Source organism: Macrotis lagotis, chromosome 1, assembly GCF_037893015.1.
Source record: "Macrotis lagotis isolate mMagLag1 chromosome 1, bilby.v1.9.chrom.fasta, whole genome shotgun sequence".
NCBI lineage: Eukaryota > Metazoa > Chordata > Mammalia > Peramelemorphia > Peramelidae > Macrotis > Macrotis lagotis.
In genome coordinates, this window is record NC_133658.1 from 282,917,790 (window position 1) to 282,935,088 (window position 17,299).

Consider the following 17,299-nt stretch of genomic DNA (forward strand, 5'->3'; position numbering starts at 1 on the left):
AACAGAGTCAAGGGGAGACAGGATACAGTCAAAAGGGGGTCAGTTTACATTTCAGGAGCAAACAGCCCTCCACATTTAATAAAGACTTTAAAGCTACATTAAAAAGAATTAAAGCTACATTCATAATTCTTTACATCATTTCCCTGCATCACTTTGATGGGTGTGAAGAGAGAAAATTTTTCTACTTGATTGATTTCTCAACTTTTTTTCTTTGAATCAGGTATATAGTGGGATTTGGAAGGGGAAAGCAGTGATCATCAAATGTGGCATTACAGAAGCCTTGAAAGCTGAGAACAACCCGGACACCATTCCCCGAAGAGAACTGGTTCTGTTTGATAAGCCAACAAGAGGCACATCAATGGATGAGTTCAGGGAGATGTTGCTGAATTTTCTCAAAGTTAGTTGGTTTGTTGATTTGTTAAAGATATGTAATTTGCTTTTCTATTAATGTCTGAGCACTTGACCCTGGGCACTTGCGTTTGGAGCTCTGTGCCTCAGGACAGACCAAAAAGATATTCTCTGGCTCCCTAAAGACCCCAAGTGGAAGGGCAGAGCTAGTAGTGTTTGTCCTTGGGGCCAGCTCTAAGAATGGCATCCATCTGCTCCCAATCCTAACCTGTAATCCCCAGTGATTTTGCTTGTTATACAATCTAAAGACAGAGAGTCTTTGTATTTAAATGAATGAATGAATTAATTTCCTAGTACATACTTAGGCAGCTAACTGGGTGAAAGGCCCATAGAACCTAAACAAAACTGATCTTCAGAGGCAAAAAGGCCTATCTAGTATCTTCAGCATTAATAGATTTGTGAATTGTCAGAGCTAAAAAGCACATTAGAAATCACCTGATTCAACCTCTTCATTTTATAGAAGAGGAAATGGAAACCCAAAGAGGTAATGTGACTCACTTAAGCTTATATTGTGAGTTAATGTCACATTTGGAAGTGAAATCCAAGTAGGTCTTTAGGTCTAGTCCAGGGCTTCCTGCCACTTTTCCTTTTACTAAAACGTGTACAATCATTTCTGTGCCTACCTACCTTATTGGGACACAGGGAGAATGAGTTAATCCATGGGAAGCACTTTCCCAACAGCTGTTCATTATTATTTTTTTCAATTATTTCCTTTGTGTCTCTCCCATCTCTTCCCTCTCTATTAAAAAAGGAGGGAAGGAAGGAAAGGTAGGGAATAAGAGAGGGAGAGAAAGAGAGAAGAAAGGGAAAAAAACCTTTGCAACAAATATTCTTATTAAGAAAAAATTCCCACATTAGCCATGTCAAAAAACATGTATATTCCATAGCTTGAGTCCATTAATTCTCTATTAGGAGGTCAATAGCATTCATTATTATTAGTTCCCCTGAAATCATGGTTGGTCATTGCATTGATTAGAATTCTTAAAGCTTTCAAAATTTTTGTCTTTATACTTTTTTTTTTTAAATTGTTCTCTCAGTTCTCAGTTTTCCTCACTTTGGATCAGTTCATGTCTTCCCTGGTTTCTCTAAAACGGTTTCTTTCATCATTTCTCATCTAATAATAGCATTTATATAGCCATAGATGATAATTTGTATGATCATTCTCTAATTAATGGACAAACCCTAATTTTCCAGTTCTGTCCTACTACAAAAAAAAAAACCTGCTCTAAATACATTTGTCTATATAAGTCCTTTCACTCTTTTTTTAATCTCTTTAGGATACTGGCCTAGGAGTGGTAGCAACTGGTCAAAGACTACAGCTTTGTGACTTTTGCATCAAGTCACAACTCCATCAACAATGCATTTATGTGCTTGTTGGCCCTCCATCTTCTGCCATTTTCCCTATTGGTAATCCAATGCTAAAAACCTCAGAATTACTTAATTTGTATTGCTATGATTATTAGAAATTTGGAGGACTTTAAATATAAGTATTTATAACTTGGAGTTCTAAGAGCAGTCCATTCTAAGCTTACTTTTGAGATCTTAGAGGAAAAAAATTCTCATATGTGATAGAGAGCATTTTATAAATGTTAATGATAGAAGAGACCTTTAAGATTGTCTTATATGATTATGAAAGACTCAACTACTCTGATTAATACAGTGATCCTAGATAATTCCAAAAGACTCATAATGAAAAATGCTATTCACCTCCAGACAGAGAACTGATAAACCGAGTGAAAACAGAAGATACCTTTTTAAAATTTATTTTCTTGTTTTTTGCAACATGGTTAATATGGAAATGTTCTGCATGATCTCACAGGTATAACTGACATATTGTCTGTCTTCTCAACCAATGTAAGAGGGGCTGGAGGAAATTTGGAACTCAAAATTTAAAACAAATGCATGTCAAAAATAAAAATTTTAAGGAATATCATCTAGTATAATACCCTCAGTTTGCAAAGGAGGAAACAAAGGTCAAGAGAAGAAGAGTGAGTGACTTATCTAATAGCCATTCATTAAATTGATCTGAGGGCAGGATTACAATCCATTTATCTGAACTCACAGTTTGGTGTAGCATCATCTACTTTTTCATGTTTTTTTTCATTTTGGGTTTTTCCCCCCCTCTACCAGACCATGAACTCCATTCTTTTAATCTCTGTATCTCCCACAATACAGAGGACAGAGGCTTGCCCCAAGCTGATAGACCAGGTGGGACAAAGTTATGGACAGGCTGCCCTGCCTGGTGGTTTTTTAAATCTTGGCTCTTGTCCATTGCGCCATTTTAACTGCCTTAGAAATAATTTGGTTTCTTTGGTTCTATCTGGCAGGCTAACCTTGGAGATCAGCCTTCTCTCACTGGCCTGGTTGGCCAGATCATCACCATGGCAGATGTTAACCAGGATGGGAAAGTGTCTCTTGCAGAAGCCAAGTCCATCTGGGCCCTGCTACAATTCAATGAGTTTCTACTGATGCTCTCCCTGCATGAGAAGGAACATACATCCAAACTCCTAGGGCACTGTGGGGATCTGTACCTCACAGAGAAGATCCCCCATAGCTCCTTGTATGGCACTGAGGTGCCTCCCTTTCTGAGGCCATTGCTGCCCTCTGTCATCCACAGGATCATCCAACAGTGGTTTGCACCAGCTTGGCCTCGAAGGGCCAAGATTGCCATTGGCCTCCTGGAGTTTGTGGAAGAGGTCTTTCATGGCACCTATGGGGTTTTCTATATCTGTGAGACCAGTTCTGCCAATGTGGGCTACAATGCTAAGTATGACTTTAAGATGGCTGACCTGGGGAAGGTGGCCCCTGAGGCAGCAGTCCGGGCCTTTCTCAAAGGCCGCCACTGTGAGCAGAACGCTGACTGCACTTATGGCCAGGACTGCATGGCTCCATGTGATAGGCTCATGAAGCAATGCAAGAGTGACCTGATCCAACCTAACCTGGCAAAAGTGTGTGGGTTGCTGAAGGATTACCTGCTTTCAGGGACTCCTGCAGACCTCAAGGATGAGCTCCAAAAGGAGCTGCAAATATGCATGACTCTAAGTGGCCTGGCCAGCCAGATGGAGGTGCACCATTCATTAGTGCTCAGTAACCTCAAGACCTTGCTCTGGAAAAAGATATCCAATACCAAATATTCCTAAAGGGACAAGGGCTTGTTCTAGTCACGACCCACCTCTGCTGTCTTTTGTGGGTAAAAATCTCATTGCAACACAGGGTTCTATAGGACAAATATTTCCATATCCCAATGGAGAGCCCATAGTAACAAAGCTCTGTTGCTCAGCTCAGGCTACAACAAATTCTTTGCCACAAGTAGAGTTAAGTGCTTTCTCTAATCTCTATCCACACCATAGCTATTTTCTGTCAGGAAAGATTTTGGGTATCTAACTACTGTTAGGAGAGAAGAACTGAACTCTTTCTTTTCTTTTGTCCTATCCTCCAAATTGCATTTGTCCTTTCAACAACCATGGCAAGCATCTAACACAACTCATTCAAATTCCCCCAAGTTAAAACAACAACAAAAAAAAAAGAGCTTGAGGATTTAAAAGACCAGAAGGGAAGGAATGGGATATGTGGACTCAATTACCACCTATCCATCTTGTACTTTCTGACATTTGCTAGAGGTCAGTTTTTATCTACAGTTCCAGAAAAAAACTGATCTTTAACAAAAATTAAGACAAATACTGTTAGGTTCTTTCCTGGTCCCAGCCCCACCAGAATTATTTATCTGTCTCTGCTTTCCCTTCTTCACTAGAAAGTTCCCCACTAATAGGAAGTTTTCCCAAGTTTCAATGCCTTTTCATCCATGGAAAAATTTATCTCTGATCCTTACGAGATTATTGTCTTAAACCCTTCAGATACCCACATCAATAGTGTGAAAACTTGGCAATCATAGCTAAAAGCCTGGTGTAGGAAGTAGAAATCAACTGTGCAGAGGAATTAGTCCTGTGTAATCTTTCCTCATTAAGGAAGGATCTGTATTCGTTTAGACCAAGGGAATCATGTTTTTACAAAAAAATTTTTGTTGAATACTGATGTAAATAAATAGCTTTTATGTGACTGTCACTGGTATAATCTGAGCTGCTACCATTGTTTGGGATAATTGCTCTTAGGCTATTTCTTGGGGATACCACTGTTCTATTAATCACTGTGGGGAAGTTATCTTAACCATAGCTGGGTGATATGCCATAATGGTAGTCCTTTCCACCTAGTCTTTCCAGGTCTGGGTTATTGGGGGACTCAAGGAGATTGGAGGGTTACATGTAATTTTACGATCTCAGTGCCTTTCATATTCTATAAGATTACCTTGTTGCAAGCTTCCCCTCAACTGAACAGGCCTCTTCAGCTCCCCTTGCTTGATTCACCTTTAGGAAAGATTAGGTAACTTCAAATCCTTCCAAGTTTTTCTGACAAATTTGAGTTGGGTAAATTTTTAATCTCTTTACAGGGTAGTGTCAGTCACCACTAAGATGGGGTTTAGAGATTTATCTTTCAAAGGAGAGAGAACCTAACTAAAAGAAATGTTCAGAGTTGAAGATATTTGGTGAAGGAACAAGACTACCAGTTTTGCATGAAGATATAGAATAAAAACTTTCTCCCATTAGCTTGTATGACTAATATATACTTTTTTGCATTACTCATTATAAAAAATTTTAATCTTGGCTTTAAGATTATTAAATCCATTCACCTCAACTGTACTGACCTGTAGGAAGATTGATAGCCTCACACCCCTTGCACTATTTTCCCTTTAACTTTATTAGTCACCCTCCTCCACTCCCACTTCCTCCTTTTCTATGGAGCCTTTAAGTTCTGGTTAACCTTCAAAATGATGGCTGCAGATGGAGGAAACTTCACATTTTTTATTGAATTCTTTATGTTCTCAAAATAAGGGCTTGGGCCAGTGAAGGGGGCTTGCAGAAGGCTCCCTTGAACAAAATTAAGACTGATTTGAAAGATGGACTGAGACCATTAATATAACCTCATTATTCCTCTCACCATGATTGTCATGGCAATCTCCAAGGTACTGAAAAAGAATACTTCATTATTCAAGGGAAAACTTGTACACAATAGATCAATTCACAAAAAACCCAAAACTTGTTGGACTTTCGGTCCAAAGTTGTTGAGTATAATCCCAATCGAAGTTTTCATAAAAGATAGTAAGAGCTGGGTTGCAATTTCCTTTTACAGAACTGAGGCAAATAGGGGTTAGTCTTCTTGTCCCTAAGCTTAGGGATATACCCACTGTACCATTTAGTTAGGTGAAAGGCTGGAGTTCATTGTATTTTCTCATCTGCAAAATGAGTTCTAAAATTTAAACTGATATTCATTCTAGTAGCTACAATTATTAAGCAATTTCTACATTCTACAGAGTTCAACTCTTAGTTGATCTAATTTACTTCCTTTGAAGGCAATTAGGTGGCATAGTGGATAGTGCTGAACCATTGTCAGGAAGACATTGAGTGCACATCTTAACTGTGTTGACCCTGGACAAGTCACTTAACTGCCTCAGTTTCCTCATCTGTAAAATAAACTGGAGGAAATAGCAACCACTGAAGTCTTCTCTGCCAAGAAAACCCCAAATGACACAAGTTAGACAAAACTTGTAAAACAAACTCTTGAAAAACTGAAATATGTGATTCAGTCAAAAGATTTCAGTGCCCCCCTGAAATATATATTACATGCAAAAAAAAAAATTGGGACTACTTGGATAGGTGGTCTAACCTTCAGGTAAAAAATTGGGCCCTACATATTGATTCTCCTTCTGTAGACAAAATATCCCACACCTAATCATTTTTCTTTGAATAAAGCATTTTTTAGAGAATACTTTAATCTACTAGTTATTGTAAAATTAATGACCCAAGAATACTAACATATACATGGATGTACATTTACATATATAGCGAAGTTTTTTTCCCCCATTCTTTATTTTTTACATTTTTCCCCAAATGCTATGAAAATTTTTCAACATTCATCCTCATGCATATGCATATTTATAAGTTATATAATTTCCTTCCACCTCACTTCCCACTCCCTTCCCCTTAGTGGCAGTCAATGATTATACATATATTTATTTGTGTTTGCAAAGTTTACAGGAGTCTTTTTGCAAGGCAAATGGGGTTAAGTGGCTTGCCCAAGGCCACATGTAATTATTAAGTGTCTGAGACCAGATTTGAACCCAGGTGCACCCTAGCTGCCAAGCTATTGCTTTTGTAGTACACCTCAATCATATTAGACAAAATTCAAATCAGGATACAAAAGACCAATTTATTCTCCAGTTTTTCAAATCTTTAAAAAAATAAAATGGCCCTGGATTCAGGAGTTCAAAATCTGGTTCAAATCCTGTATAAGACACTTAAATTACCTAGCTGTGTGGCCTTGGGCAAGCCACTTAACCCCATCTGGCTTGCAAAAACCTCAAAAAAATAGTGAATACAAAGTTATTATAAGATGGAGCAATATTAACAGTGGGAACAATCAGCAGTGACATGTATTAAGTTACCCATTCAAAACATTAAGAGAATGATAATAAATGAAAAGGCACATTTCTAGAATGGCTTTAAAAAAAGATGGGAGACACACTTAACTGTGCCCAATTACTTTTGCAAGTAGGGATGCAGATAAGGGGGAAATGATAAAACCGATAAATACAGACATGCAATTGCATGAGCTCCTGGGAGACACATCCACGTGTACTGTTTCTGTTAGGATCGCAACCTTTTCTGGTTTGGGGACTGTAAGGATAAAGGTATTGCAAATTGCCAAGTACCCTCAAAAGGTAAAGAACATTGTTTGCACAATGTGAAGACCTTCTCGATGGGATCTCCTCAGACACACCATTTGTTTGGCGAATCTAAAAGGTTCTCCTTTAGAAATATTGGAAAGCCAGAAGAGCCCTCAACCAGACACTATACTGAGAATCTTGAAATCTTGTCCTCGGTGAGAATGGATCTCGGGTTACTTCCTCTGTAGGAGTAGTAGTCCTTTTCCTGATCTCTTCTGTTTATAAGCAGTCAGCTCATGACCCCATTTAAGCTTTCTTGGTAGATAAAAGGTTCTTTTTCACTGCAAGAACATAATCACAATTAAATCAATCATTAGTCTTTTCAATGACAGAAATAATTTCAATTCAAAAATTGCCCTTTGAAAGATTTGTCTATCAACAAGAGTGCTTGATCTTAGGATGATCCTGAAGCATTTGAGCACATAAACACAGTATGTACTTTAAAACAGCAGCACTATATATTCACTTGCATCTGAGGGGAAAAACTTTGGCTAATGTCCGTTTCATGAGCATTATAAGTTCAAAACAGCACACAGCATTTTTTCACTTAGGGTCAGATCTTTTTTGTTCAGAAGGCTTCTGAATGCTATGGTGAAATTTCAAAACCTGAAAATCATTTATCAGAAAGCACAGAAAGACCATCAGCTGCATTGCAGCTGAACTAATTAATGTGTGCATCAAGCAACATTTATCAAAGTATCCCATGCATTGGGTAGCAGTTTGAAGAGCTGTACTATTTTGGATTTGCCAACATTATAACTTGCACCAAGAAATTCCTATTCCCATCTAAATATTAAATGTACAAGGAATCATGTAGAATAACAAACCCCAAATATTTTTGCCCATACTCTGGAAGGAAATAAGCATACAGGCAAATTTAAGTCCATCACCCAAGAAATAGCCCAAACTGGTAACTTACAAGGCAATCTGACAGTAATCCAAACTCATCATTTTCTTGACTGTGATTTGGACTACTCTGATACTTTTGGGTTAAGAAGGTAGCAATGTCACTAAAGACAGTCTAGATGCAATGCACAGTCCTACTTAGAAACCATCAGACCATCTAGTTCATTTCTTTTCTACTTGTACTAGACATATATCATATAAAAACAACAGAACTATTACTCACCAATTGCATGTACTGCTCAAGTTTTCATAGCTCTCTGCTACCTCAAGTCTGGAATTTAATAGTCTAATGAGTAAAAAGGATAAGAGGTATTTTGGTTATGATTTTTATCACATGTAACAGATATTCACAAGTATACCAGCTAACATTCACCACACTGAGTTTAAGTGCAGGTTAGAAAGACTTTCTGGGCATAGTTTTTGGGAATATCACATAAAAATAAAATTGGTAATCTTTCACAGGTCTGTCAGTTACTTCTGCCAAATGAAAATGACAATCATGTACTTCTCTTCATACGCAGCTATGCACAGGTACTGTGACAGTAGTTCAGTAAAGAGTAGTGATGTTAAATTTCACATAGACCAGTTTCCATAGTATGCTGATCAGCCTGCTAATCCAAACCAAGAACACCTCATTCTCAGATGAACTGGAACTGCCAATTATTTTGGTAGTAATATAACCATGGTCCACAATATTAGGGACCCATATAAGTACACAGAAAAAGCATCTATAATTAGTAAACACGAAAATGTCAGGCAATCAACCATTCTTAGTGCTCACAGATTTCTGAACACTGAGCGTAGAAAAAGCCACTTTCTCTTTGCTACCCAAAGGTCACAGGTACAGCGCAGCACTGCAGCAGCAGCAGCTGTATCTGTAGTGGTCATATCAAAGGCAGCATTGTTCATTATTAACAATCCAAGATTTTACTTGGAAAAATAAATACCTGCACATCTTCAGTACTTTTCAAACATGGCAATATTATCAAATAGCACTGCTAAAGTTTATAATCTTTCTTTGATTCTTGAATTTTAAAAGATCCGCCATCACAAGACTTACAACCCAAGTCTTTATCCAGACAGAATCCAAAGCATTTCCACTCACCGTTAAGAAACTCCTGCTCAGTCTGGTTTGTTTCGTTCACCTCCTCTTGCCAAAAAAGCCATGAAAAGTTTATTAATATTATCAAAATGAGAACCTGAAAGAGTCGAAAAGCCAAGTTTCATAAGAGTACAATTTGACAATAAAATTCAAAAAAACATAAAATGCTAACATAGTCATAAAATGTTAGGCTATTAATCATTCTGAGTGCTCACTGGGTCAGAGCACTGAGCGTAGACATAGTCTCTTCCTCTTTGCCACCTAATGACACAAATGAGGCACAGCAGCCTCAATTGTAACGCCTCTAGGGGCAATTTATAGTCTCATGAAACCATGAATTTTCTCTCTATAAGGATGCAGTTATTGCTTCAGAACCATTTGGAATGAATCTTTTGAGGGGTACTGAATGTAAACAAATTTTATTTTCTTTCCTAATGGTTACAGAATGAATGAATATAAATGTAGCATTATAGAACTTACTGGTCTCACTTTTCTGAATCCATGGCTCTCCCATTCTGCTAGAAAAAGGAAAATCACGTAAATTCATAAGTCAGTTTCAACACTAAAAGAAATGATCAAGAACTATATGTCCACATTACATAGAAAAAGCATCAAAAATGGATTTATATACATCTCATGCCCATTTTAGTTAACCCTGCATTAGAATCAGTGAAAGCATTTTAGTAGGGCTATAAATTTTATAGGATAATCACATAGAGCTACAACCCTCTGCTTCTCTGCAAACCTCCAATCAAGTTTGCTAAACCAGGTCAACCTCTTTTCTCTAACTAGAAGTTCATATGGCTCCGTAATAGCCACCAGCACCAAATTTTAACCTTTTTTCCCCTATTTAAATATCCTCATACTTTCCCACCTGTCCTAGCAGTCTTCTGCTCCTGTATTCCTTTCTTGGTTTCTTATTAGCTCTAGTCCCACCTTCTCTGTACACTATCTTGTTCCGAAAGGGTACATGGCATTAAATCAGAGAGAACAGGGTTCGAATGCTTCAGACGCTTATAATAACTGTATAGATTCTACCACAACTACTTTATATATGGATAAAAGCCCTTATCTACAAAGGTGGCAGAGTAATCAATAATAAAGTCAAATACTTTTTCAGTTAATACCATAAGCACCTTGCTGCCATCTAGAGCTAGAAATTTAAAATCTAACAACTTCACAAATTAAAGGAAGGAACTTCAGTGGGTGGAGAATAAATGAAATAACTAAAAGAAATTGGAAGACAATTTAACAAGAGTTTAGAGTAGTTAGCCTGTTTCACAGACCTCTTTCCTTCCCTTCTAAATCTTCAAGGATAAAATTTAGCAAAATATTGCAAAAGCCAAGCTCACACACCCCAAATTAGGAAGCCCTGCTGTGAGTACTCCCACCAGGCATATTAGGAACCAATTCTGGAAGAAATGCGGAGGGAGGTGTTAAATAAGAGTTGATACTCGCTTAGGTTGGCTTTTACTTCCATTCTATCCCCACTTGGGGACTGGGGGCAGCAGAAGCCTGGCCTGAACCAGGGCCCCGAACCCCGCCGGCGCGGGGAAGCGGGCAGACACGTGGCGGATGCCGGGCAGGAGACCCCCGCCCCGGGAGGTTCGGGGACAAACCCGAGCAGACGAACAGTCCGGACGGAGCAGACTACGAAGGGGCCCGGGCCGGGCAGGCGGCAGGGGCGGGCGGGGCCGGCGCCTTTTCGCGGGAAGACGAAGCCCCCTTGACCTTACCTGAAAGCGGCGGCAGCGGGTCCCACGGCTCAGAGAGGACGCGCCCGGCCGACACCGCCTTTTATAGCCCCTACGGCGGCCTGCTTGGGACACGGAAGCGGACGCATGCGCGTGCCCTCCCGGATGGAGGCGCTCCGCCCCTCGCCCTCCAGCCGCCCGGGGCGCCTGCGCAGCTCTCCTAGCGCCCTCTCCGGGGTTTCCAGGGATCCCGCCCATCCCGGGGCTCGAGGCGCCTCGCGCTCGCAGGTTCGAGCAAGCGCATGTGCATTCGGTGATTTGCCCGGGTGCCCGGGAATTTCAAACCAACCAGCACAATGTTCACGGACACGCGGGTCCTCGGGATCTCTGATGTTTCCGTGGGCCACAGAAATCAGAGGCAGCAGCCAGTCCGCTCTCGCAGCTCCCCCTGCGCCGGAGTGGACAACAGACATCTAGGCTCCAGTTCCTCTGCTGAGACGGCCGAGTGTGCGACCGTTCTGAGCCTCGGCATTTGTAGAGTGAAGGGACTGGACTAGATGACAGAATCTTTACCTCTTCGTAGCGCTTATCATGGACCCGTTTGAACATTTAAAAAAAAAATTGAGGGAAATACTAAATTTCAGTTAAAGGTTAGTGAAAATGGAACTGAATTTTTTTCCAAGTTCAGATACTCTTATTCTTTTCAAAAAATAAATCTCTTCTGATGATCCTCTAAGCTTTAAATATATACTAGTTTTTCAAAAGAACAGTCTGTACCCAGTCTCTAATTCTTAATCTCTACCACCAGTTGCCTGCTGCCTAAAAATGTGTCCCCCTCTCACTAGATTCCACCATCCCTACAATTATGCCCTATCATTATTCTCTCCCAAAGTCCTTGGGAGAACTACTGGTAATTCCACTTGGTCTCCTTTCAATCTCTTCCTAACCCCTTGCGATCTGACTTCCAATCTCATTTCTCAGTTAAAAGTTATCTTCTCCAAAGTTACCGATGATCTTTTTATTGCCAAATAATGGCATTTCCCCCTTTAGGTATCTAGACCTCTCTAAAGCAACCACCACTCCTTGCATCCTTTTCTTTTTTGGGTTTTCCTGACATGGTTTGATTTTAATTCTCACACTTGTCTGACTGTTCAATCTGCTTTGCTGATTTGACCTTTGTCACATCCTCTATGTATGGACCCTTAGGTTTTGTCTGGGCTTTTTCTCTCAGCACTTTCACTTGGCCACAGCAGCACTGTTGAGTTCAATTATCTCTGTGTAGATGATGCCCAGATTTATAGATCTAGCACTAATCTCTGATGACTACTGATACTATATCATCCATTTTTTTGCTTTATAGATTAAACTGGATTTGGAACTGGATAATCCATTATTTTAATGAAGTCCCTTTCTTTGTGACCCCATTTGGGGTTTCTTGGCAAAGATACTGGAGTGATTTGCATTTCCTTCACCAGCAAATTTTATAGATGAGAAACTGAGACAAACAGGCTTAAGTGACTTGCCCAAGATCACAGCTAGGGTCTGCATCTCAAACTATTTTTTTTTAGGGTTTTTTGTTTTTGTTTTTGCAAGGCAATGGGGTTAAGTGGCTTGCCCAAGGCCACATAGCTAGGTAATTATTAAGTGTCTGAGACCGGATTTGAACCCAAGTACTCTGGGGCCCATGCTTTATCCACTGCACCACCTAGCCACCCCGCAAACTAATATTTTAAACTTGTAACATCTGGAGATTTGATGAGCATATTTATGCAATTATTCAAGTCATTGACAAGAAATACTCAACATCTTCAGGCCATGCACAAGTCTTTGGGGACAATCCTATACAGACTTCCTACTATGTCAAAGATGAACCAATGATTGATTATCCTAAATCTGGTCATTCAACCAGTTTTGAATACATCTGGGAGACAATGTGTCTATCTTTCCATATTCCCCACAAGATTAGCATGAGATCTTTAAAAGTGCTAAAGTTTATATAAACTATAGCTATAGCATTTTCCTCATGTACCAGTTTAGTCAAAAAAGGAAACAAAGATATTCTGCATGATGTATTCCTGATGAAGCTTGTCTCTTTGAAACTATGGCTTCCCTTTCAAGAGGGTTGCTGACTAATGATTTAATGATCCACTCCAGAATTTCCCCAGAAATCAAAATCAAGCTCATCCTGTTTTTACAAAGTTGTTTGCAGATTGTCTTCCCTTTCAAAAAAAAAACCAAGACATTTGAGCTTCTTTGGTAGATACGGATAATTTGTTCTTTCCATTTACTTGTAGTCACGCTTAGTTTTCCTTCCACTCTTTCCATACTTTTCTGTCTTCATCATATATTATTTCTTATGGTACATTCCATTATATTAATGGAATTTACCATGATTTATTATACTATTCTCTAGTGGATCTGCATCTCATCATTTTCTTCTCTTTGTCACTACAAGTACCATTAAAATATTTTGACATATAGAACTACCATTGACCTTGCATAGACATAGACAAATGTCTTTGCATAATTTCATAGAATTCTTTTTTTTTTAAGTTTTTGCAAGGCAATGGGGTTAAGTAACTTGCCCAAGGCCACACAGCTAGGTAATTATTAAGTGTCTGAGGTTGGATTTGAACTCAGGTACTTCTGACTCCAGGGCCCATGCTCTATCCACTGCACCACCTAGCCACCCCCTCTAGTATAATTCTAAACTATTCCCAGAATGGTTGAACCAATTTACAATTCCACCAACATAGAAGCCACCCCTTCACCAGAATTCAAGTTTTCTTATCTATAAAATGAAGATAATACCACTTTCCCAAACTAACTCAAAGGACTGTTAGGAGGATCAAGTGAGATAATGATTATGAAAACAATGAAAAGCATGAAATGGCATCTAAAGACAAAAACAACTATTATTAAATAACAAAAAGATTTTCATTCTTTTTCAGATTAGTATACATGGATAGGAGAGAATTTTGGTTTTAAGAACTAGGAGCTATTTAGGTATAATTTTTGTTTTGGTAGAAGTCAGGTGATCCTTTACTCGTCTTTTTCAGTCCATCCCCATCTATGTTTCTAACTGAGCAGGGCTTGGGGGCTGCTGGTCTGTGTCTTCTGTCTTCTTAGCCATCTGTTTGCCCTGCTGGCTGAAGAGAAATTCTATTTGCTTCCTCTTTGCCTTAGCCCGTTTGATGGTTGTTCCAAAGAGGTGACAGAAGAGCTTGATGGAGTCAGGAGAATCATCATTTCCAGGGATGGGGTATGAAATGAGGCATGGGTTACAGTTTGTGTCCACAATGCCCACAGTAGGGATGTTCATCTTGGCAGCATCCCTCACAGCCACATGTGGCTCAAAGACATTGTTCAGGGTATGGAAGAAGATCATCAAATCTGGGAGACGGACCCCAGGGCCAAACTGGACAGGGGCATTAGTCAGCAAGCCTCCTTTAAAATATCTGGTGTGAGCATACTCTTCACAGTCCACGGCCATTTTTTCTATTAGGTGGGTGAACTGTCGGTTCCGGCTCACAAACAAAATAATTCCTTTGCGATAGGCCACATGGGCAGTAAAGTTCAGAGCCAGTTGGAGATGTGTGACTGTCTGGTCCAAGTCAATGATGTCCTGCTCTAGACGGGTCCCAAAAATATATGGCTCCATAAACCTATAAAGGGGACACCATTTGAATACAAAGTTTATAGAATCAGGATTCAATCAGCAGCAGCAATCAATATTTATTAAGTACTGTGTGACTTCTGGGGCAGTGAGGTGGTACAGCAGATAAGAGTACTCGGGAAGACCAGAGCTCAAATCCAAACTCAGATACTCACTGTGCCATCTTGAGCAGGTCACTTAACTTGCTTGCTTCAATTCCCCTCCCACCTCTTCCCACACTTCAAAAATGTATTTTATTAGCTTCCAAGCAATTTATTAGACACTAAATATGAGAGTTGAGTGAGTGCTTAGAATCAGGGGTGTATAGACCTTAACCTCTGGCTAGGTCTGGTGGAGAGGAGTCCATGACCAGTTTTGCTCTGTCTCTCTCTCTGATTCCAGATACATCCCCTTATAGTCTCTTACAGAAGCTGAGGAAAACTCAATTATGTCACTGCATAAGAGAGAATTCAGGCTGCACCTGAGAGTGGAGAAGAAACCTTATTCAAACCCAGTCCCTTGAAGGGATCAAAAAAGTTTTCTTCTCTTATGGAAGAATTATCAGGGTCAGAATTTACCTTTTCCTTTCACAGGGGTCAGGAGTCAATTTCAGAAACATGGCACCAATAGGAAGAGTGGTGGTGAGCACATGACAAACACAGACATAAAATGAACAGCACTCCGCCTTGAGAAGCTTACAGTGTAAGGGGAAGGGGGAAATGAGATATGTACCTAAAATAATTACAACAGCTATAGCAATAATATAATGCTTACTATGTGTCAGGTCCTGTGCTAAGCACTTTACAATTATCTTATTTAATCTTCACAACTACTCTGGGAGCCAAATGCCATTATTATTATTGCCATTTTACAAATGGGAAACTGAGGCCATCAGAGGTTAAGTGATTTGCCCAGGAAGATGAGTTTCCCTGACTCCAGGTCTTCAACATCAAGCAAAAAAAGATAACTGTAACAGAAAGCAGTATATAAGTGCTCAATGAGTAGAACAGATACATGCTTAATAAATATCTATTGGCTTAATGAAGAAAAACTTGTTAAATTGCTACAAATGATTAGATTAGATCTCTAAAGTTCTCTTTGAAATCTCACCTGTATATGTTTCCTAGGGTTCTTTTGTACTGGGAATATAAGCAAAGGTAGAGCATACCTGTGGCGGCAGCCTTTTTTATGTCCTAAATGTACTCTGGCATCAAAAAGAGTTTTCAGGGAAAACAGTTCCTTTATATTAAAGAAATCAGAGTGCTTGAGGGGTTCAGTCAAAATCTTGTCATTGAGATCTAGAGGAAGAAAAATGCACACAGGTGAATCTTTTGTCAACTTTGCTTCCCTTCCAGCTCTGTGCTCTAAAATAGGACAGCCCAACTGCCTGAAAACATCTCAACACCTCTAAAGAGTGTAAATCAATAACTTATTTCAGGAAAAATAAGGGTTGGATTTGGAATCTATCCTAAGTTAGTTGTTTAACTTAGTTCAAAATCCCTTTCCCTTTCTTGACTCATTTTCCTCATCAGCAAAAGGAGGGGGTTGGACTGCATGGTCTCCAAGGTTCCTTCTAGTTCTAAGTTTTGTGGTGGCATAGCAGAAAGGGCAATAGCCATGGGTTTGATACCGGAACATCTGCTTTCAAAATCTGGCCTTGCTAGTGACAGCTGTAAAAGAAGACTAGAAGGTTCCAGGCTGAGTTCTGTAAAATATTCCTGTGTCTCCAGACAAGTGATGTTACCTTTCCTCATCCAGAAAAGGTGAAGGGAAGGGGGAAAGGCATTCTGCTAAGTGTTTTACAAACATGAATCCGTGCCCCGTAACGGGGGCCGGGGAGACAGAGGCGGAGGAGACTGGCCCCTGGCCTACAGCTCCCGGGGGCACATTACCGCCGAGATCCTCCGGCCGGTCGGTCCCCGCGGCGGGAGCGCTTCCATACGGGCGGCGGCGGTGCTGGGGCGCCCACGGGGAGGCCTTGCGGACGAGCTCCGACCAACGAGACCCGGACAGGCTGCCTGGGGGGAGGGGGCTGTCTGCAGGCGCGGCCGCGGCCGAGGCCGAGGCCGCGGCGCTCCTCCAACGCACGCTTTCAGTGCGCGCTCCGTCACCACACGGGCAGCCAGGCCCCCCGGGGCCCCGCGCCCCCGCCCCCCCCGGGCCCTGCGCCCCCGCCCTCCCAGTCCCCCCGGGCCCCGCGCCCCCGCCTTCCCAGACCCCCCGGGCCCCGCGCCCCCGCCCTCCCAGGCCCCCCCGAGACGCGCGCGCCCCCGCCCCCCCCCCCCGCCCTCCCAGCCCCCCCGGGCCCCGCGCCCCCGCCTTCCCAGGCCCCCCGAGCCGCGCGCGCCCCCCGCCTTCCCAGGCGCCCCGAGCCGCGCGCGCCCCCGCCCTCCCAGGCCCCCCGGGCCCCGCGCCCCCCGCCCTCCCAGGCCCCCAAGCTGCGCGCGCCCCCGCCCCCCCGGGCCCCGCGCCCCCGGCCCCCGCTCTCCCAGGCCCCGCGCCCCCGGCCCTCTCCCGGGCGGCTTCTCCCTGCGCTCTGCCGCGCCGCCCTCCCCCTCGTTCCCTCCCTTTCTCCCGCTTCTCCCCGCCGCCCCCGGCCCACGAGGCCCGGCCGCCGGGGCGGGACGCGCTCACCCGCCCGGAGCAGCGGCAGCGGGGCCGCGGCCGCAGCCATGTTGCGGGAGGAAGCGCGTCGCGCCGGAGGCCGCGTCTGCGCGGGGCGCCACCTGCCGCCCAAGCGGAAGCGGCGCGGGCGG

The 17,299-nt window shown here is 42.0% G+C and overlaps 2 protein-coding genes, 1 long non-coding RNA gene and 2 other non-coding genes across 7 annotated transcripts in view; 1 reads left to right on the forward strand and 4 right to left on the reverse strand.

The window, feature by feature from the left end:
• Positions 1-6,268, forward strand: part of DIPK1B (divergent protein kinase domain 1B) — a 53,019-nt gene extending 46,751 nt beyond the window's left edge. Inside the window, exons 4-5 of the mRNA XM_074210723.1 lie at positions 221-397; positions 2,736-6,268. Of these exons, the coding sequence (XP_074066824.1) occupies positions 221-397; positions 2,736-3,548 (990 nt within the window). The 3' untranslated portion in view covers positions 3,549-6,268. The remainder of the gene's footprint in view (positions 1-220; positions 398-2,735) is intronic.
• Positions 1,206-10,999, reverse strand: LOC141505162 (uncharacterized). Of its 3 annotated transcripts, XR_012473555.1 has the most exons (6): positions 10,931-10,978; positions 9,675-9,712; positions 9,198-9,291; positions 8,316-8,378; positions 6,127-7,467; positions 1,206-5,961 (listed from the first exon to the last, which is right to left on the reverse strand). It is a non-coding gene; the product is annotated as an uncharacterized LOC141505162 (long non-coding RNA). The 3 variants fall into 3 exon arrangements; XR_012473554.1 differs by having other exon boundaries at positions 1,206-7,467; positions 9,675-9,709; positions 10,931-10,999; XR_012473553.1 differs by having other exon boundaries at positions 1,206-7,467.
• LOC141510707 (small nucleolar RNA SNORA43) lies at positions 8,840-8,995 on the reverse strand. The gene has a single exon (XR_012475130.1). It is a non-coding gene; the product is annotated as a small nucleolar RNA SNORA43 (small nucleolar RNA).
• LOC141510720 (small nucleolar RNA SNORA17) lies at positions 9,377-9,509 on the reverse strand. Its single transcript, XR_012475141.1, has one exon. It is a non-coding gene; the product is annotated as a small nucleolar RNA SNORA17 (small nucleolar RNA).
• Positions 11,000-13,785: 2,786 nt separating the features above from the next.
• MRPS2 (mitochondrial ribosomal protein S2) lies at positions 13,786-17,258 on the reverse strand. The gene is made up of 4 exons (XM_074210724.1): positions 17,178-17,258; positions 16,436-16,561; positions 15,712-15,841; positions 13,786-14,553 (listed from the first exon to the last, which is right to left on the reverse strand). The coding sequence occupies exons 1-4, from the start codon at positions 17,215-17,217 to the stop codon at positions 13,959-13,961; spliced, it is 891 nt and encodes a 296-aa protein (XP_074066825.1). The 5' UTR covers positions 17,218-17,258; the 3' UTR covers positions 13,786-13,958.
• Positions 17,259-17,299: the final 41 nt, after the last annotated feature.